Consider the following 17,968-nt stretch of genomic DNA (forward strand, 5'->3'; position numbering starts at 1 on the left):
AGCGTGATCGTGATGGGTCGCCGGTTCCCAGGGCCCCAGGCGGTGACCTTTAGGGTCAGAATGACCTTCAGAAAGTCCCGGTCAGATATGCCGGACCCTCGCGTCGGTCAATCTGGTGCCGCTGGCTGGGCGTGACCTATCGATAATCACCCTCGATTCCGTAGACCCAGTCGAGGAGAGCACAGGAAATGAGCGCAGCGGATGGCCTGGCTTGATTGATATGGTTCATAGAGTCTGCTGATTGTCTAGTGTCCACTGTCCACTGTCCAGTCAGTTGGGTAGATTTTATGGGCGGTACTGCTCAATATGGCAAAAAATTAACTTTCTGAGATTCTATTGGAACTTAAATGAATTATGTTGCAAATCAGTGTAGTTTAGCATTCTGCCAGACGGGTCTTCTCTGTAAAAATCAATTTGCATCTCCCTGCGGCAGGCCAGTGGCAATATGCTCCAATCTCTGCTCCAATGGAGTTCATTCAGCGGTTTTGATTTTCGTTCCCGGTTTCACTCAGCGTGTTCGATGACATTTCGTTCAAGGTCGGACAACAACCGCCTGGACCGGTGCCAACACCTTCCCGCCGCAGCCGATTGAATTTCTCTCCCTCCTCTCTCCTCTCTCCTCTCTTCTCTCTTCTCTCTAGTCTCTCTCTCTCTCTTTCTCTCTTTCTCTCTCTCTCTCTCTCTCTCTCTCTCTCTCTCTCTCTCTCTCTCTCTCTCTCTCTCTCTCTCTCTCTCTCTCTCTCTCTCTCTCTCTCTCTCTCTCTCTCTCTCTCTCTCTCTCTCTCTCTCTCTCTCCTGTATCCTCCTCTCTCCACCTTTGGAAATGTGCTGAATGCTGCCCTGTCAATCCACATTCATGTATACTAGAGGAATTCCGTGTGTGTTTTGTTTTTCCATCATCGTTGCTATGGGTTTACCTATTTCCGCATGGTCTTGCGTCTTCCGTAGTAAGCTGCCACTGTCAGATTACCTGCGCTGTTAGCTGATACTAGCCGTGTTCACGACGGGCTATCCGGCGAATGCACCTAATTTGACCAAATCTGCACCTGATCTGCACCAAATGTGCACCAAATGTGTACCAGATGGCCGTCGTGAAAACGGCTACTATCTGCTCCGCTCGTTCGTGATGCGCGGTGAGCGTTCCATGCCGAGTTGTTGACGCAGGCAGGTTCTGTCTGAACCATTGATCGACAGACTCTCTGATTGGTTCTCCCGTGTGCTGGGCGCAGGTCCACGGGAGTAAACGGGTCTGCTGTCGGCGCTCCCTCTTCCATCGTTGGCAGCCTCCCTCCCCCCCCCCCCTACGCTGAGATTATCAGGACTCAGGTGAGGCAGTAATGGTACGGCAGAGCGCAAAGATGGACAGTAGTACATCATGTCGGCGGGATAAGGATAGGCCCCTCGGAAAATAATCAACTGAATCGATCGGCGACTGTCCCAACCTGGCAACGGTGAGCTGTGTTGTGAATATTGCACAGAATCAGTATCGCACAGCTCGCTGTAGAAATGTGTTTCGATGTTGAGCTGCGTAATCGACCAAGACAGATGAGATCTGCCAGTCGCTAATGCAGTTTCCTTTCTTGGACGGAGCAATCATTGCTCATCCGCTCGGGCAGATTGACGGCGAGCGGTCGAGTGTTCTTCTCCCTCCCCTTCATCTCTCAGGTCTGGTCTCTCTTCACACCAGTGCGGAGTGCTTTCCCGCTCCCGCTCCCGCTCCCGCTCCCGCTCCCGCTCCCGCTCCCGCTCCCTTTCCCGAACGGTGTAGTTCTCAGAATAGCTGTGTCGATCCACTTTTCCCGGTTCTGACCAGCAATATTGAGCGTCCGAGGGCTTTTCTTGGGTTCTTCATTTTCTAAAGTGCCGGAGATTGCAGCTGCTTCATTTCGCTAGGTGGGTAAACAGGGAGTGGGTGAGAGCACGTGCTTCCAGTCGTCTCTCCAACCGTCGTTTTGAGGAGGATCGACGTGCTGAGACTGAACGACTTGAATGTATTGTCCATGTGGTTGCCTGGGGTTCGTCGGAGAAACTCTGCATTTTAGCGCTATGGGTTGCGTGCGATTGAAACTTCCCAATTAACGGAGGACATTATCCTTCCAGGCGGTGGGGGGGCATTTTTTTGCCCCCCCCCCCTTTACTTTTTTCGATATATCTCGAGAACCGCTGCGCCGATCGTCACCAAACTTTCAGTACCCTCCCGGGAGCAGCTAGCGCACATGGTGACCAAAATTTTTTCCAAAGGCTATGATAGGTTGGCCGCTAATGACGTAAGAGTGACGTCATTTTTGCCATTTTCGACCCAAAAAAAGGTTTCGCGGGAAGAGCTGTCAGGCCTACAACTTTAGAGATACAGAAAAATGTTTTAGACATAAAAGGTGTGGAATCAAAAAGGGCTACAAAACTGCTATTTCGGTTTTCGAATTTTTTGGATTTTGACCCCCAAAAATCAAAAAATAGATTTTTTGAATATAATAGCCAAAAAATCCAAAAAGTTTTTTGAATTTCGAAAAAACCGGAATATATGTGATAGTCCCTACCGCCTTCTATCTACATACCAAATTTGAGATCGATAACTCGTTTTTTGGCCAAGTTATAGCGAAAAAACTGTTAAAAATTGATGACGTCAAATTTTCAAACTCAATTTTTAGCAATTCTAGACCTTGTAGCGCAAAACAAAGACCACCATTAGACTCCCCGTGACGAGCTGCATCGAATCGATAACCATTTTATGCAAAAATATCAACTTTGAAATTTGACCTTTTTTGACCTGACCTTGACCTGACCTCCACTAGAAAGTGACCTAAACCGTACCTGATTGTCTTATAACCAACACCATTGAGTTGGAAATGAAAAACTGGCCATAAAACATGCATCACATAACCTTAGTAAAGTTGGGCTCATGTGGTGACCCTTGGTGACCTTTGGTGACCTGACCTGTGACCTGACCTGGTATGACCAGTGACCTCTAATAGCAACATATGTACTAGACAACTGACGTCTTATCGCTGATTTTCGACAAAATGCGTTTTACTCGGTGTTATAGCGCTTTCCCTAGAAGCCCTGTGAACGGTGAAACATTTTATCTTTGACCTGACCTGTGACGTCATCGGTGACCCCGAGGTCAATGAAATTTGGTTTCCCTCGACAAATTTGACAGGGCTATCGAACGCCGTTTGAATTTTCCGGATCCGTCCAGTAGTTTCGGAGATACGGGGGGGGGGGGGCAAAAAAGTGCCCCCCCCCCCCCACCGCGTGGAAGGTGGCTGGTAGGCCCACCGCCTGCCGGGTTATGAATGCTTGTCAGATAGGTATTCACGGAAGGGGTATTCTGCGTTTATTTGCGTTTGGTTTGTTTTGATTTCTTTGCAGCTTTGGTTGCAACCCACTGCACTCTGAAAGCTCTCAAGATTTTTACCTGAATGGATAGTGGATACCCAAACTGTTAACTGGTATTGACGCAACCAATCAAGCGTCATCCCTGAACATGTTGGTCGGTAAATCGAGCTCACTCTCGCCACCTTGGTCTGTTAGCGCTGTTGCCGCTCTGCCCCGTGGGTGTATTTGGGTCAGTGGTGGGGGACGCCCCTCCCCCTCTCATCTCGCGCGACCACAACTCAACGCCAATGAGCAGCGACGCCGCCGCTGCGGTCGGCGCAAAAACGTCTCCACTGACAGAGATTCATGCGTGTGCGTGCCGCCAAAAAACCGGCCACGCACCGTGCCTACCGACGGTAGTGCGTTCAGCGATTGTCGCAAAAACGCCGCCGATAAAAACGCACTGTCGTCACTGTCGGCGGCGCCGTCGGTGCGTCTGCCTGGCTGTGTCGGTGCCGACGGGGCGTCGCGCGCGTGCGACGGGGACGCCCAAACAGCGCGGCACGCGTCGGGCGCCGGCGAGGGGCAGGCAGCAGGCAGAGGGCGGAGAGCAGAGGGGCAGAAGGCAGAGGGCGGAGGGAGCGATCAATGGGTCTGCCGGCCGCTGCAGGGCTGTGTGCCCTGGACAGAGGAGGCGCCGTGGATGCGGCGGCAGCGCGACACCCGCAGTGTCGCCGCAGAGACCCGGAGGGGACACCCCAGGCGGCAGCCGACCGACGCGGCCGCCGCTTCCGGCTCAGTAGTTAGTCGCATCGGTGGCGGCATTATCTGCGCGGCTGATTCGTGATGTGGCGCACGGGAGACGGTCCACGCCGGCTGCCCTATATAGGCGGACACGGCGGCTCCGCTGGCGTCGCGCTGTCTCGATGGTTTGTGCCGTGGGGGACGCTGCCCGTTTGTGGTCTGCCGCCCCCTAATCCCTTCCTGTGACCCCTTCCTACGACCCCTTCTCACTCCCTCGGCTCCCCTTGTTTTATCGCTCATGTGTTACCTGGACCGTGTAAAATCGTGCAGTTATCTGTATGATTATCGTGACCGTTCTGAATAAGTTATGATTGTGGTTCGTTTGCAAATCGGTGTCCACGCCGTCCGTTGGACCGGCGTGGCGGTTGCACGGGCCCGGGGTGCTATTAATGATGCAGACAGCTGCTCTCAGAGCTCCGGTAACGGGTATGCTCGGTTAATTGGTGGCGGCGTCGATGTACGCGTGTCATTTATCACCGCGACCGTTTTTTGTCCATAATTAATGACGTCATTTCGAACTGCTATTGCGATCGGAATGCGCCGTAACTCGCGCCAGGCCTCGAGAAACAAGGTGTTAAAGTCGACACGTAGGAAGTGATGACGGTTTTACGGCGTTCCGATATTAAAATCGCCGTGACCTTGGCCTGCTTGGCAGAAAATATGCGAATTTTGGTGTCTGGCTGGATCAGATTGGGTGAACTCCTCGCGCGTATCGAGCAGCAGATTCGTTCCGGTCTTCACGACCATAGCTCGTGATCTTGTAACAAGGCTCAATAAAACGGCTAGCAGTCTTCATATATCTTCACACCTGTAGACACGAAACTAGTCCTCAGCATGCCGTTCTTCTGACATCTGAAGATAGCTTTTTTTGTACTCTCGGGATGTTTTTTTTTTTCCACTGACACAGTGGCACAATGACACACACACATTTATCGCGTGTCTTCTGAAATGTCTTTTGTCACGATAGCCCGCGTGTGCCTCCGATGGGGTAGCCATCTGATCATCTCACAATAAATGTCCGAGATGGGAACACCTCCAATGCTCCAATGTTGTTTATCGCCCTGCTGATCGTAGACAAAGACCAGAAGAAGTAGGCCAACCGACCGACCCCTTTCCTCCCGCAATTTTTCTTTCTTCGGGCTTTCGATATTATGCATTTCGTGTTCCCCCTCAATGTTTCACGATCTTAGATTTCTCCTCACGTGAAGCCATAATTTTGTTTTTCTGTCAACCATATTTTTGCAACCAATGTGGCGACTGTTCTTACTTTCCGGCGATTTCTCCGGCGCTGGCCTTCTGTTTCCTGCCGATCACCTCACTCCGTCGCCTGCTCCCTTTTGGGCCACCCACTCCCCTCCCTCCCCACTCGATGGGTGGCAGCCGACATCGATCCCCCGTCCCCATCCCCGTCTGCCCTTTCCCCAGCGCAGCCCTCCTGACAAGTGAATTTATCCCCAGAATAAAACTCCTGCGGACAAAGCGCGCGCGCGGGGCGGCGGCTGGTGCGCGCTAGGTCGGCCGGTGAATGGAGGCCTGCTGTCGTCGCCCGTTCGTCCCCTGCCCCCTTTCTAGTCCCCCAGGGAGCGTTTTTAGCGACGGCAGCTGACCACGTGCGCGTCTGATCAATGCCGCGGTAGTGCGCGTGTGCGCGTTATGAGCCACCGGTGGCGGCGGCGGCGGGTCTGTCGCGCGCCGGTCGTTCGGTGGGGTGACTGTCGCTGGTCGGATCTATCAAAGGGTAATGGTGCGTGGGTGTCGACTGCTGACTGCTGGCCCCGTGCCGTGGAGCACAGAGATGCTCGATCCGTCGGGACGGTAATAATCAGTGACCTGAGATAACCAATGAGCTAGCTTGCGCTTGTCGTGGGGAGACTGACGAACGGTTGGTTTAGGACTGACCTGGCGAGTGGTTAGGCATGGAATGGTCGCTGCCGGACAAGGCGATCGGTCCGAGGTTAGCACTCCTCATTCGGGGCTTCACCCGATCAGTCGGGCCTCATCGGCTCCGCAGCTCAGTGTCCGTCCAGCTAGAAGTCCCATCTATCCTTTCGCTCCTTCTACCTGCTTTGTTATTCTCAGTCACATACTTCTCTATAGCCACAGACTCTATATAGCCACAGACAGCCACAGACGTCTCTATTTTTAGAGAAGTCTATGTCTCAGCTTATAGCTTTTCGTCCGGTACAGTAGGTCGTACCCTGCCCCTACTTCAGTGAGTCCGGGATTTCATGTAAATGAAGCGCCACTGACGCACATCGAAGAGCGCGAACATGCGGACGCTAATAAGCGAAGTGTTTTATGAGATGTTTTAGTACGTGCTGGAATGGCCTGTAATCACTTCAACGATTAACATTTTTGCATTTCATTGGATGACAGTGCAAATGGTATGGAATGTGTCGTGACGAGTTAGTGAACTGATACGGCATTGCATAAGTATTTTATCTATACCGGCTCTGCCATGTTTCTTTCTTAGATCGCGTCAGTTAGGCATGCGATAAGCATGCACTACATGCAAGCGTCTTTCCATTTACCAGTCAGGGTACCCGAATTCCAGCTAAATTATGCGCTGAATCGCCATATATTTCGGTTAACTCTTGTGCGGTAGGGCATTGAGCTGCATAAGTCTGTGATAGATATGTCGGGTGGGTTTCGTAGTGCGATTCAATTTTAGCATTAGGTGTAAGATACAACGTAAGTATGAAATGCCGAAGACTTCAATTGAGCTAATGAAATAAGCCACAGACTTCTGTATATAGAGAAGTCTGTGAATAAGCATACCAAAGTTCGCTTAGTTCGTCCCCTTTTTTTCTTCTGGATCACCAAGACTACGATGATTTTTTTTCTCAAAACCCTCCGTGAAATGTGGCACTCGCATCTCCCTCTCTCTTCTTCCATTTCTATCTTTCTTTTTCTTTCCCTGATCCCTCCCTCTCTCCCCAATCGCCGTTCTCCAACGTGACCCAACGTCCTGCCCTCCGCATGCACCACTCACCCTACCAATCGACTTCTGATGACCTCTGCGCACGCAACCCCACCTGTATGTCACGTTGAATGAAGCTCCGCGGCACGGGGTCAGCAGTCAGCAGTCCCGCCTCTCCTCCATCGTCGGTGCCGTCTTTTCCTCTGCACTGCAGAAAGACGCCCCGTTGGGACACCCAGGGAACTGTGGCAAGACAGTCCCGTCCTCCACCCGTCGGGCCCAGAGACCGCCCAGAGACCCCTGTCCTGCTCTCCAGCCCCAGGAGAGTATAGCCCCTGGGTCCTGGGTCCGCCCTTCGGCGTTCGGACTCAAAGACCGCAGAAAGACGCTATTATCCCCTGTCCTGCTCTCCAGCCCCAGGAGAGCTTGAGTCCTGGTTCCTGGGGCCGCCCTTCGGACCCAGCGACCACGGTAAGACGCTCAAGTCCCCTCCCCCGCACTGAGGGGAGCGGCCGACCCGGACCATTTGCTGCCACCGTTCATTACTTGTCTGATTGCCGACCGTTCGACCAGCTCGAACCAATCGCAGTCTGCGGCGACACCCTCCCGCTTCTGATATGACCACATTAGGGCACCCCTGTCCGTCGTCGTCATTCATAGCCCGGCCTTATGAGCGTCTCTTGGGTCTGCTGTCTGGGAGGCTTGGTAGTAAGGGCTGCGTGTCATATTTCATGCTGCTGGGACTAACAGGATATGTCTGATAGATATATGACAATAAAAGCAATCAACTGCTGGCCATGATCTTGTCGGTTGTAAGTGACAACATTTGAACGTCGTCTTTGAACAACGTCTTTGAACATCCACATTTGCCTCATGTTAGCATAAATGCAGCTGCCTATGCGTTCTTCATTGTTGTCTTGTCCTTCCTGCCTATATGCCCACTGGTCAGCGTTGTATCCGCGATGCGGTGTATTGTCCCGCTTGGCTCGCGCTCTGGCTAGGGGAGCTGCTGGTTCAGCACGCGCCTGGCTAACGGATATGGTCAGCTCCCACCTGATAAAGCTGAGGGAACGGACATGACAGAATTAGGGTAACGGACCTGACACAGCTTGGAGGTGATGGTATAGAGAGCTCATGTAGAGGAGAACTGAAAATGTAGAGTATGAAGTCCTGGAAAGGGGCTAGGTTCGACGACGTAGTCGCTGATGTTTCTGATTGATGAACAACGCCCATCAGTCACAGGGGGCCTGATCCGGGTGAGACAGGCGTCTGTCAATGTGTTGTGATCAGCTAGTTGCAATCTTAGAAGTTCCATAGCATCGCTCCCGCAAGTCCCAGGTAAATTGTTGTCCAATTTACCCATCGAGTTTATACGAGTGAGCAGGCGCTGCCTGTGGGTTTTCTACCCGCGATAGCTGCAATCGTAGGTGTTACCTAACATCGCTTCCTTGCCGCAGATGGGATGACTTCAAACCTTTATCGGCACCACTGCTTCTCGCTCTCTCGGCGAAGTTACCTGAAGTGTGTTATCTTCAGGTGTTATCTCGTAACACCTGAAGACGTGCTGCTGCACTCTTCAGCCGAAGCGCAGTCGCTAGAAACGGTCTGAACAGACGCGTAATCCTGACCCAAACAGCCAAGACTGGTTGTTTGTGGGGCGATTGAAAGTCCTGCAGCCTCTCAGAGAAGAAGGATAAGAGCCAGTCTGACTGAAAATTCTCTTACCGACAGTGGAAAGCGCCGACAGTAAACGGATCACGTTCCTATCAGCCCGTCTCTGGTAGCCTGTCTTGGAGAGAATGGACCTCTTCAATCGATGCTCAGAGGAGGGAGGTGGGCGCCCACTAGAAGAGATTGGACCTCCGCGCCCTCTGCGTGTTGTGATGTTTGCTTCCCGTTTCAATTAAGTGGCCTGGCGGCACACTTTTTCTGTTCAGACTTCTGTTCAGGCCTTTTGAGTTCGCCGTGGCGTTACACTGCTCATGACACTCTGCTAGCCGATGTGTTGTATGTTTGAATGCCGCTTTCTAGGTAAGCCTACCTACCGGCTTTTCTGTGGTCATCATGTAACCACATAACCACCGGGTTGAGTGGACTCATAACCGTCACCGGACGTCAACTTCCACTTCTATTCGTAGCTGGAAGGGGAACGGGCCGGGTAATGGTTGCCGCGATATCGCGTCCAATTTAACCAGTTCCGGCACGGGACGGTCCTGCCCGCTCCTGTGTTTTGGTCTGGTCGAAAGGGGTGACGCTGGGCAGCTACTCACCCCCGGTCAGTTGCTCGCTGTTGTTCGTTTGAGTCGCGTTTCCGGCGGCAGCCACCTGCCTGCCGTGACGGCTCGTTAGTGCGCCGTGACGCCGTGACGCCGTGACGGGTGACGCTGGCTGGTGACGCGCGCCTCCCCCTCTGTCCCCCGGCTCCCTCATGTCTGGGTCTGACGGCCCGGTTCCGGCCATTATACCGCGGTGCGTCCGTCCTGCTCCGCTGCTACTGCCGCAACGGCAGCGTCGCGACGCGAGCAGAGAGTAGGTATGAGCGACTGACGCGACGCGAGCCAAGCAGTCATCAATAGACGGACGAAACAGTTAACGGGGGACGATGTCTGAGTAGTCAAGCAATGAATTAGGCATTACAATTCAATCCTGAGTCAGACGCATAGTTTCTACTGGTCCCGGCATCCCTTTTATTGCGAGTGAATCCCACCGTCCTTGATTTGCCCTCAGTTGAATCAAACTTCAATCATGTCGGGCGTCGGCTTTCCGTTGTGGTGGTGCTGATGCATTTCATTTCAGGCTTCGCGGCGTTTCGTTTGATCAGAATGCCTCTGGAAAAATAAACTGACAGAACGCTCGGATGTTGTGTGTCATCCACGGTGCCTGTGCAGCGCTGGTCTGAAATGTTGCCACTCTGCTCTTCTGGAAGCCGGATAAAGTCATGTTGCAGTGGTTGAAGGGCCTCTCCGTGGCCTTGCCTTTGCCGTCTAAGGCCGTTTTACGTCCCACCAAGTCGATGGACTGTGCCGTTGACCCCTGGGCACTGGCAGGCCTAAAATTTACGACGTGACAGACGGATCAGCGGCGTAGAGCTGTCGCTCCTATGATATGTTACTCATGTTAGCTGGGGATGTCAGCCGCTAAGAAAGGTGTGCGAGGATCGGAAAGAAGAGAGAGAGAGAGAGAGAGAGAGAGAGAGAGAGAGAGAGAGAGAGAGAGAGAGAGAGAGAGAGATGAGCGGGAGAATAAAAAAGAGCATCAGAGTTTTGAGAGCCGTAATAAGATATTTCAAGGGTCAAACTGAGTGCAATGAAGGAAGGAGACAAAAGACAGTGTTGGAGAATATGCGACAGGAGGGCATTTTTGTCAGAAGTAGGTCAACTGATAAATTGCCCATTCAGTCGCCGTGTTGAAAGCCGCTCATCCTGTCCAATCGAGCCTGGTTTTCAGAGTGTTTTCGTCCAGAAAATGATGCCTCTTCCCTTATATTCGCTATGTTGAAACAGAATTGTGTGGATTTCGCACAATAGACGCAGTGCGAGTCAGTTTTTTTTTTTTGCCGCCGCTCTGAACTAATAATGCGTCAACGTCAAAATGGCTCCAGGGCCGAGGAATATCATTGTGATGAATCTCTCCTTTCATAATTTCCCGTGGATATTGTCTTACACGCACTCTCTCACCCTAATCTACCTCTTTCCAGTCCAGTCTTCTGCAGCTGACAGTGAACCTCATTAAGATCTGTGGGTTTGTTTTGCCTGTCGTAGCTAACGACATACCGTGGTCGTCCTTTTCAGACCACTCAAGCCTCGTCATCAATTCGTTAGGGCTGCCTGTGTTTCGTGCCAGCCAGTGTGCACTGTCAACTGTTTGGTTCTGTAATTACTGACTGAACAATGACCTTCCGGTGCTCTCCGCGGACACGGCTCTGCACTTCGCTCTGTTCGCAAGGTCAACATTACCCCTGCCCCCTCCCGATCATCGTCGAGCCCCCCTCCTGCGTCGAGCCCCTCCCATTCCCATTCGACGCCGATCTCTCTGAGCCAAGAGCACCCTCACTGTTAAAGTGGGACCGGGTCACCACTCTCGGCAGCTTTGTAAGTACATTCAAGCATCATTATCTACGACTGGGCCGCCATGGGCCACGCTGGCCCTCGTTAGTTCCCGGTGGTCCTCGCTGGTCCCCACTGGTCCCTGTTGGTCCTCTGCTCAGCACAATACGGGACCTGTGGGTGGCCCCAGCCACACAGCCAAAATAGGGCCCGTACAGCGGCGCCACGCGAGCAGCTGGAGTGTTTGTGCCGGCGGCCTGCTGCCGCCTTTGTGTGTGCGAACTGGGCTCAGTAAAGACACACACAATGCTGCCGGACGGTCGACAGGATGGCACTTTAATTGGCTGATTTAGAGATCCTAATAGAGGCTAATTTGACGCTTCCATTTTGTGTTCGACATGCTCGTACAGAAAATGACAATTCATTGACAGCACTAAAATTTACATGTAGGTTGTAGATCTACCGCGTCGATCTTTTCAATTCGATACCCAACGCTGATTGATTCTGACGTTTTAGAAATTCAAATTTGAAATTTGAAAATTAATCTCACAGGCGGCATCGATTCCTGCTGCACCTAACCGTCCTCTCATTTTGCTGGTTCCGCTCATTTTGCTGGCTCAAAGTCACTACATACCGGGTGTCCCACATTTATGTATCACTACTCGTACATACATTTATGTGTTTACTCCTCACATTTATGAAATCTAAATCATCATTTTTAAACGCTTAGTTATGCAGTGGCTTTATCATTGTTAAAATAACCGCAGGTTGTTTGAAAAGACAAACACTATTCGTTAGAATTGTGTTTTTCTATTGAAAAACAACCGGAGCGGTCCTTCTCCGGGCTATAAAAGTTCAAAAACCAAATGGCAAGATGATAGCTCAGCCCAAGGCCTTCCTCAGAATCAAAGCTAAAAGCTTCACATAAATAATGTCCTTTACGCTTTACCTTTACGATGTTCCTCGCACAGGCGCTCAACAATCCGAAGAGTATTGAACCAAGAATTGTGATCATTACACGCTGAACCCGCTCAATAGAGTTGGGAGCGGCTTGTTTCCAACATCCTTTCGCAACTGCTTGCTATCCGATGAATTCAGGGTGATTACGAAAAATCGGCGTCATTATGCTCCCATTATCCAATGAAATGCAATCATTTATCGATTTGTCGCCATCACCCAAATGCAGATGGGTGATCTGGTGGTATTTTGACCTATGGCCTGCCTCTGATGCTCCCAATCATTGCCTCTACGTGTCATGGTGGAAAATAGGTTTGGGGTCACTGCTCGTCCTGACAACCCCGGTGGCAGAACGTCGACCTCTCCCATTCTTCAAAAGCTCCCGACTCCCTTATGTCATGCCCTTTTTAGCTAAATTGACTCTGAAGTCTTAGTATTTAGCGCTAATCGTTTCAGATCCGACTCCCAACATCTGCTTGTGATTCAAATAGCTTTTTTCTTCTGTCGGCTCATGTTGCATGGCCACCACCTCTCACCGTGTCTCAGCCCAATTTAGCGGAATCATTACTGTCCCTTCTTCGACTTATCCACCATCTCGGTAGCATCAATAGTTTTAATGTTTTTTGACGGTGCGCTGTCAGTGACCTGTGTGACCCTCTCTGACCGTACCGTGATTCGTGACCGAACCGGACCATGAGTGGGGGCGGAGCTGCGGCGCTGTGGTGACTGTTATAACGCCATCAGCGGCGCTCCCAGTCACGGCAGCCATGTGACGATATCACATGTCATTCTGCTGCCGTGGGAACCGCCATGCTAATGACCGTGACGGCTTAGTGAGTGCCTCTTTATCGAGATACTCTTTATCACTAACTGGACTGAAAACTCAGAGCTCGCGGCTTTGCGTGTCTGATGTTGCATAGCGCGGTGGGAAGAGGCGTGCGTGTCGCAACTCCGCTCCCTCGTCTTCTGTCAGTGGTGGTACGTAGTGCTGGCAATCACTGCCAACACCCCTCCCCCTCCCTCCCCCTGCCGTAGGGGGTACACAGAGTGCCGAAGGCCGTTTTCGTTAGCTGCTTGCACGCTGCGCACATACGACTGTGGCAGCAGCGGCAGGACAGTGATTGGTCGGGCTTGGGGGGAGAGGGCGGGGGGTCTCGTAGGCAGGCTAGTTGTATCTGTGATTTAGGGGCTGTCCTGAATTGCCAGACATAAGGGGTTTGCAGTCACGGCCGGCTAGTTTATTAAATCAACGAATGAATGAGTTAATTAGGAAATAGCCAATCAATCAATAAAGCATTTAATAAATTAATTAATCTATCAATCAACAAAAATAGCACAGATTACTGTTGTGCCCTGTACAGATATGCATATAAAGAGATATACAGCACTCTATGCAGATATGGAGCAGTCTAGGAAATAACAATTCACAAAATAATGAATACCTAATTACATATGTGACGACATGACATGCGTGCCATTAACGCTAATATTGCATGTCATAGACCTCTGTATACCGAGCATGCCTATATGCGGAGTTCTATGCTCGCGCATTTATCAATCACCTGACCACGCGCATCCCAGCGCGGCTCTGCCCAAAGCGTCTCTCCGTGTCAGTGTAGGTATAACTTCCCTAGCTAACCTGTTGTGCCCGTGGCTAATGTCGCAGTGCAGAGTGACGTGGGACCAGCGAACGCAGCAGCACCCTGGTGCTAACAATGCCCGGTCATAACACTGTTTTAGCACCACCGTAACGTGTGCACGGCATCAATAAATCACTTTTTACGCTGCCTCTCTCCCTGTTTTGCGAGCCTCTGTCCTCATTTCTCTGTCTCTCCAACACCGGACCACAGATGTTTGCAAACACTTTGGCTGAGAAATGTAACACAATGCGGGTTCTGTTTGAATTCTTGCACCCTCCGACACTCATTAGTTCCTTCCTCCATCTGGCCTGTGCTTTACGTGAGTCTGTTGCACCGTCACTCTTCCTTCAAAGGTCTCGTGGTGACGCGCTGACGTGACGACGTTACTAATGAGTAATGACGTCACTAAAAGGATTTAATGACGTAGTAGGCGCGGCGGATCACCCGGTTCGTGCTGGGTCTGTGAGCTGTCCCCGTAATTCAGGAGGATGGTTCCAGTAGTCGGGGTCGACACGCAAGGTCGTAACTGAAGCCGATGGAGACGCAACTGGAGCACGCCACGGCGTGGGCGGGGAGGGGGGGGGGGGTGGAGGGGGTGTTGCCCGAGGTCAGGACTGGATCAGTGTGTAATACAGACAGCTGACTCGGGAGGTGAAACGTCACTGAAAAATGACACGGCTACCAAACGCGGGTGAGGCTAGTAGAAGTAACCACTGAAATAAAAGCTATGACTTAGTGATATTGTCATGGTAGTTGCTTGGGCAAACTTGAAGTAAAATGTATCCGTTCACTCCCACCCCCTTTGGCTGTCGCCTCTCGGGATGTTTTGGCACCTCGGTGCGCCTGGCGGATGACTTCTGAAACGTGACTGTCGACTAGTTAGTTCGATGCGATACAGTGGCTATTTTAGTTGAAGCAGCTTTGTTTTCTGGCTCCGGTATTTATTGAGTGTAAAAATGGATACACTTAAGTCAGCTATGGGCTCAAAACATGACAGCCGTCAGCCGTCGGCCTCGTCCGCTGTCGGTCAATTTACCTTGCGTCCATTCTTTGTACCAGTGATTCGTGTTCTAACCGCCAGAGCGCGGGAGCTGGTCCCGTGTGCAGCATCTGCTCGTTCTTCTTAGACCGACAGCCTCCCAAGTCCGCTAGTCCCAACAATGGATATGAGATTCTTGTGTGCTGGTAATTTACTTAGTTGTGTTGTTTGGAATCCTGTTTGTCCATTTGTATAGGCAGGTGGTGCTCCTAAGAGTTCAAAGGTGAGGTGAGCGAGGTCTTCTGAGTTTTGCAATCGGGCCTTGGGTTGCTAAGATGGATCAGACAACAAACGGTTCTTTGAACGCTTCGTCATACGAGGATCCATGTCTACATTCCAACCCAGCTGGTGCAGTATTTTTGTTAGTCCCACGGCCTTGACCGAGGTGCTGGTCGATATCCAAGGACAGTCGATGCTCCCTCGGGGTCGATAGGGTCACCTGGGACGAGTGCCGTCTTAGCCGTGGACCAGGCGGTCAGCTGAGTGTCCATTCCGGGTCAGATGACTGTCCATTTTGAGCCAGCTGACCGTTCATTCCGTGTCAGCTGACTGTCCATTTCGAACCAGATGAGTGTCCTGCGTGTGTCATCTGTCTTCTGTCCAGTGTCCATTCTTACCCGCAGCGGCGGTCAATTAAATGTCCACGTTCCAGTTCAGTTCGAGCGCCGCGGAGGGGAGAGGAGCCTGGATTGGTGGGGCGGGTATAAAGATCGGATCTCCATTGGCGTGTGAACGTAGCTGTGCGGACTGCGGATCCGATAAGTGCTGGATTTGGAGGCTGGGATAGTATGGTTGAACAGCTTTGAGCTCCGTTTGCTGAGCTCCACTTGCTGAGCTCGCCACTCCTAGCAATCAACGATCGTCTGCCTGGAGATGGAAAATGAGTTCCAGATTATGAAACGTTATTCGGCCAAGATATATGAACATGTAATGAAACTGCACGTTTCCCGGTCCCAGCTCACCCGACCAGCTGGTCCACCCTGTGACCCGCGCGACCCCCGACTCTCGCTCCGAATCCCCGGGATCAGCAGTGTGACCCGTTGACCGTCTGGTTTCAGAGGTCGGCCCGGCCCGGGGGTGCCCCCCCCCCCTCTCCGGTCCCGGCTGCGGGCAGGGTCGATATCTGCCCTCCCCCGTGCCCCGGCGGCTGTGGGCCGGCCCGGCTGACAGTGTGTCGCGCCTGCTCTGCCCTACAGGTGCTCCGGCCGACGGCACTGCACCTTTCGGCTGCGGGAGGACCATCCGAACGTGTGGCGGCCCGGAGTGGTGTTCGTACGATATCGGTGCATAGAACGTGAGTACCTGGGGCCTTGGTTAGGGTCTGCAGGGAAGAAGCAGGCACCAAGATCTCATGCCTCACGGGGTGGGATTGCTGACGTCGACTGGTGGCTCAGACCATGGTTCTTGCAGCTTGGCAATGTGCACCGTGACTTTTGTTCTGACAGGACGTTCGTCTGTAAATTTTGGACCATTGCCTCTGTGATCATTTGCTTGGCCAAATAATTAGACTGGTGGCTAAAAATCGTAGACGACTGGTCTTATGAGTTTTGATTTCCTCAGATGAGGATTGTAGTGTGTAGTCAGACCTTCTCGTAGTGTATCCTGTGCAGCTCTTTCCACGATGCTGGACCTCGTGAAGGGTACTATGTTGCATTTGGTTTTCTTTAGACGGTACGGACAATTTTATGTTGCTGTTTTCGCAGGGCTATTGGTTTGGTCTGGGTTGCTGGTTTATTTGGTTTGGTTATTGAGGCCCCGAATGTGATCAGCCTTCCCCCAGCTGTGTGGTTTAAATTATTGAAGGATCACAGATCGAAGGCTGTATCGGAAGGGTTGGGTCCGCCTCTGTGTTCTATTATTTACCTTCATCACTTCTTTCCCCACGTCACCGCCTCGAGTCCGGCTCTGGGGAGGCGTGGTCGAAGCCCCGTCGATATCTGAGCTCGGCCCGTATGTGTGTGACGTCATTACTTCACAGTATGACGTCATTTGATGATATCGATCTTGATTTGTAGCTGATTGGATTACGTCGCTCGTGAGCTATTTTTTTAAGAATGATGAATACTATAAGTATGCTTGTGACCCCTCTTTCATTTACAGTCTACAATTCTATTTTTATAATTCATTGTTTAAAATGTTTACAACCATCCGCTTTTTATTGGTTATATTACTGATTGTTTTCAACGTATAGACACTGGGTTATGCCTACGTATTGTATAGTAAGCCGCTGAGGACATGGATGTTGTACTTTTTTAACCCAGGTGTGCGGTTTTTATACTCGTGTTCCACTTTTTTATTAATCGCCCGAAGTTCCCGACACGCACGTCCACAAACTTCCACCAGTTGCTCTCCTCTCTCCCCTCCCTCCCCTCCTCCGCCCGCCTGCTGTGCGCCCAACTGGCTCACACGGGCTCCCCCAGTATCGATTATTCCTCCCTTCTAACGTCGGCAGTCTGGCCGTTTGGTGCACAGACAGACGAACGAACATCGGTCGGTGTTGGTGATGGCAGCGGTGGTAGATGTCACGTGTAAAGTGTCGGTGCTCCTCCCCTCCCCGCCTCTCCCCCTCTGTCGGCTCCTCCCCACCTCTGTCACACCTGACTCGGGTTCACTCGGTACGAATGTGTGTGGCGTGTGCTGGTAAGCTGTAGAGGTGGCGCGGCGGTGCCGTGTGAGGCTCTAAGGATTGGCTGATGTTCATGTGGATTGCGGTTTTCTGTAAAGGGTGCTGTGGAATGAGGATAGAATGCACGTTTGTGGACTGTGAAGTGCTGCTGCTCCTGATGAAATGCTCTAACCACAATAGCAGTTCTTTATGGGTGACCCACAGTGTCAGCGGTGCGTTGGTTTCAACACATTGGTGACCTGTGGATTCAACAATGACCCCCCTGCAACCCAGCTTAACCCCTGAACCGCCCTCTCTGACCTCAAGCCGCCCTCTCTGACCCCATGACCCCTTCCCCGGCAGGTGAAGCGGTCACCCGGTACTGTTCCGAGGTAGTGACGGCGCCACACGGCTACCTTACCAACCCCGGCTACCCTCATTATTACCCTGGCCAGGTCAACTGCTCGTGGCACGTGCGCGCCCACCCCGGCCAGCACCTGCGAGTAACCGTCCATGATCTGGATGTGAGAGGTGAGAATACGGATACAAAGTGGGGTCAGAAGCCGGGGAAGGTGTGAGTTGTGTTAGAGACTTCAGATGTGTTTCAGCAAATCATGTCTTGGTGATGATAGATCAGCTTAA

At 51.8% G+C, this 17,968-nt stretch overlaps 1 protein-coding gene across 2 annotated transcripts in view; it reads left to right on the plus strand.

Annotated features, from left to right (window-relative positions):
- Positions 1 to 17,968, plus strand: part of LOC122388114 — a 63,256-nt gene that overhangs the window by 38,832 nt on the left and 6,456 nt on the right. For both annotated transcript variants that reach the window (XM_043378915.1, XM_043378914.1), the window contains exons 3-4: positions 15,918 to 16,015; positions 17,690 to 17,857. In XM_043378915.1, the coding sequence (XP_043234850.1) occupies positions 15,918 to 16,015; positions 17,690 to 17,857 (266 nt within the window). The remainder of the gene's footprint in view (positions 1 to 15,917; positions 16,016 to 17,689; positions 17,858 to 17,968) is intronic.

Source organism: Amphibalanus amphitrite, unplaced genomic scaffold, assembly GCF_019059575.1.
Source record: "Amphibalanus amphitrite isolate SeventyFive unplaced genomic scaffold, NRLGWU_Aamphi_draft 000308F_arrow, whole genome shotgun sequence".
NCBI lineage: Eukaryota > Metazoa > Arthropoda > Thecostraca > Balanomorpha > Balanidae > Amphibalanus > Amphibalanus amphitrite.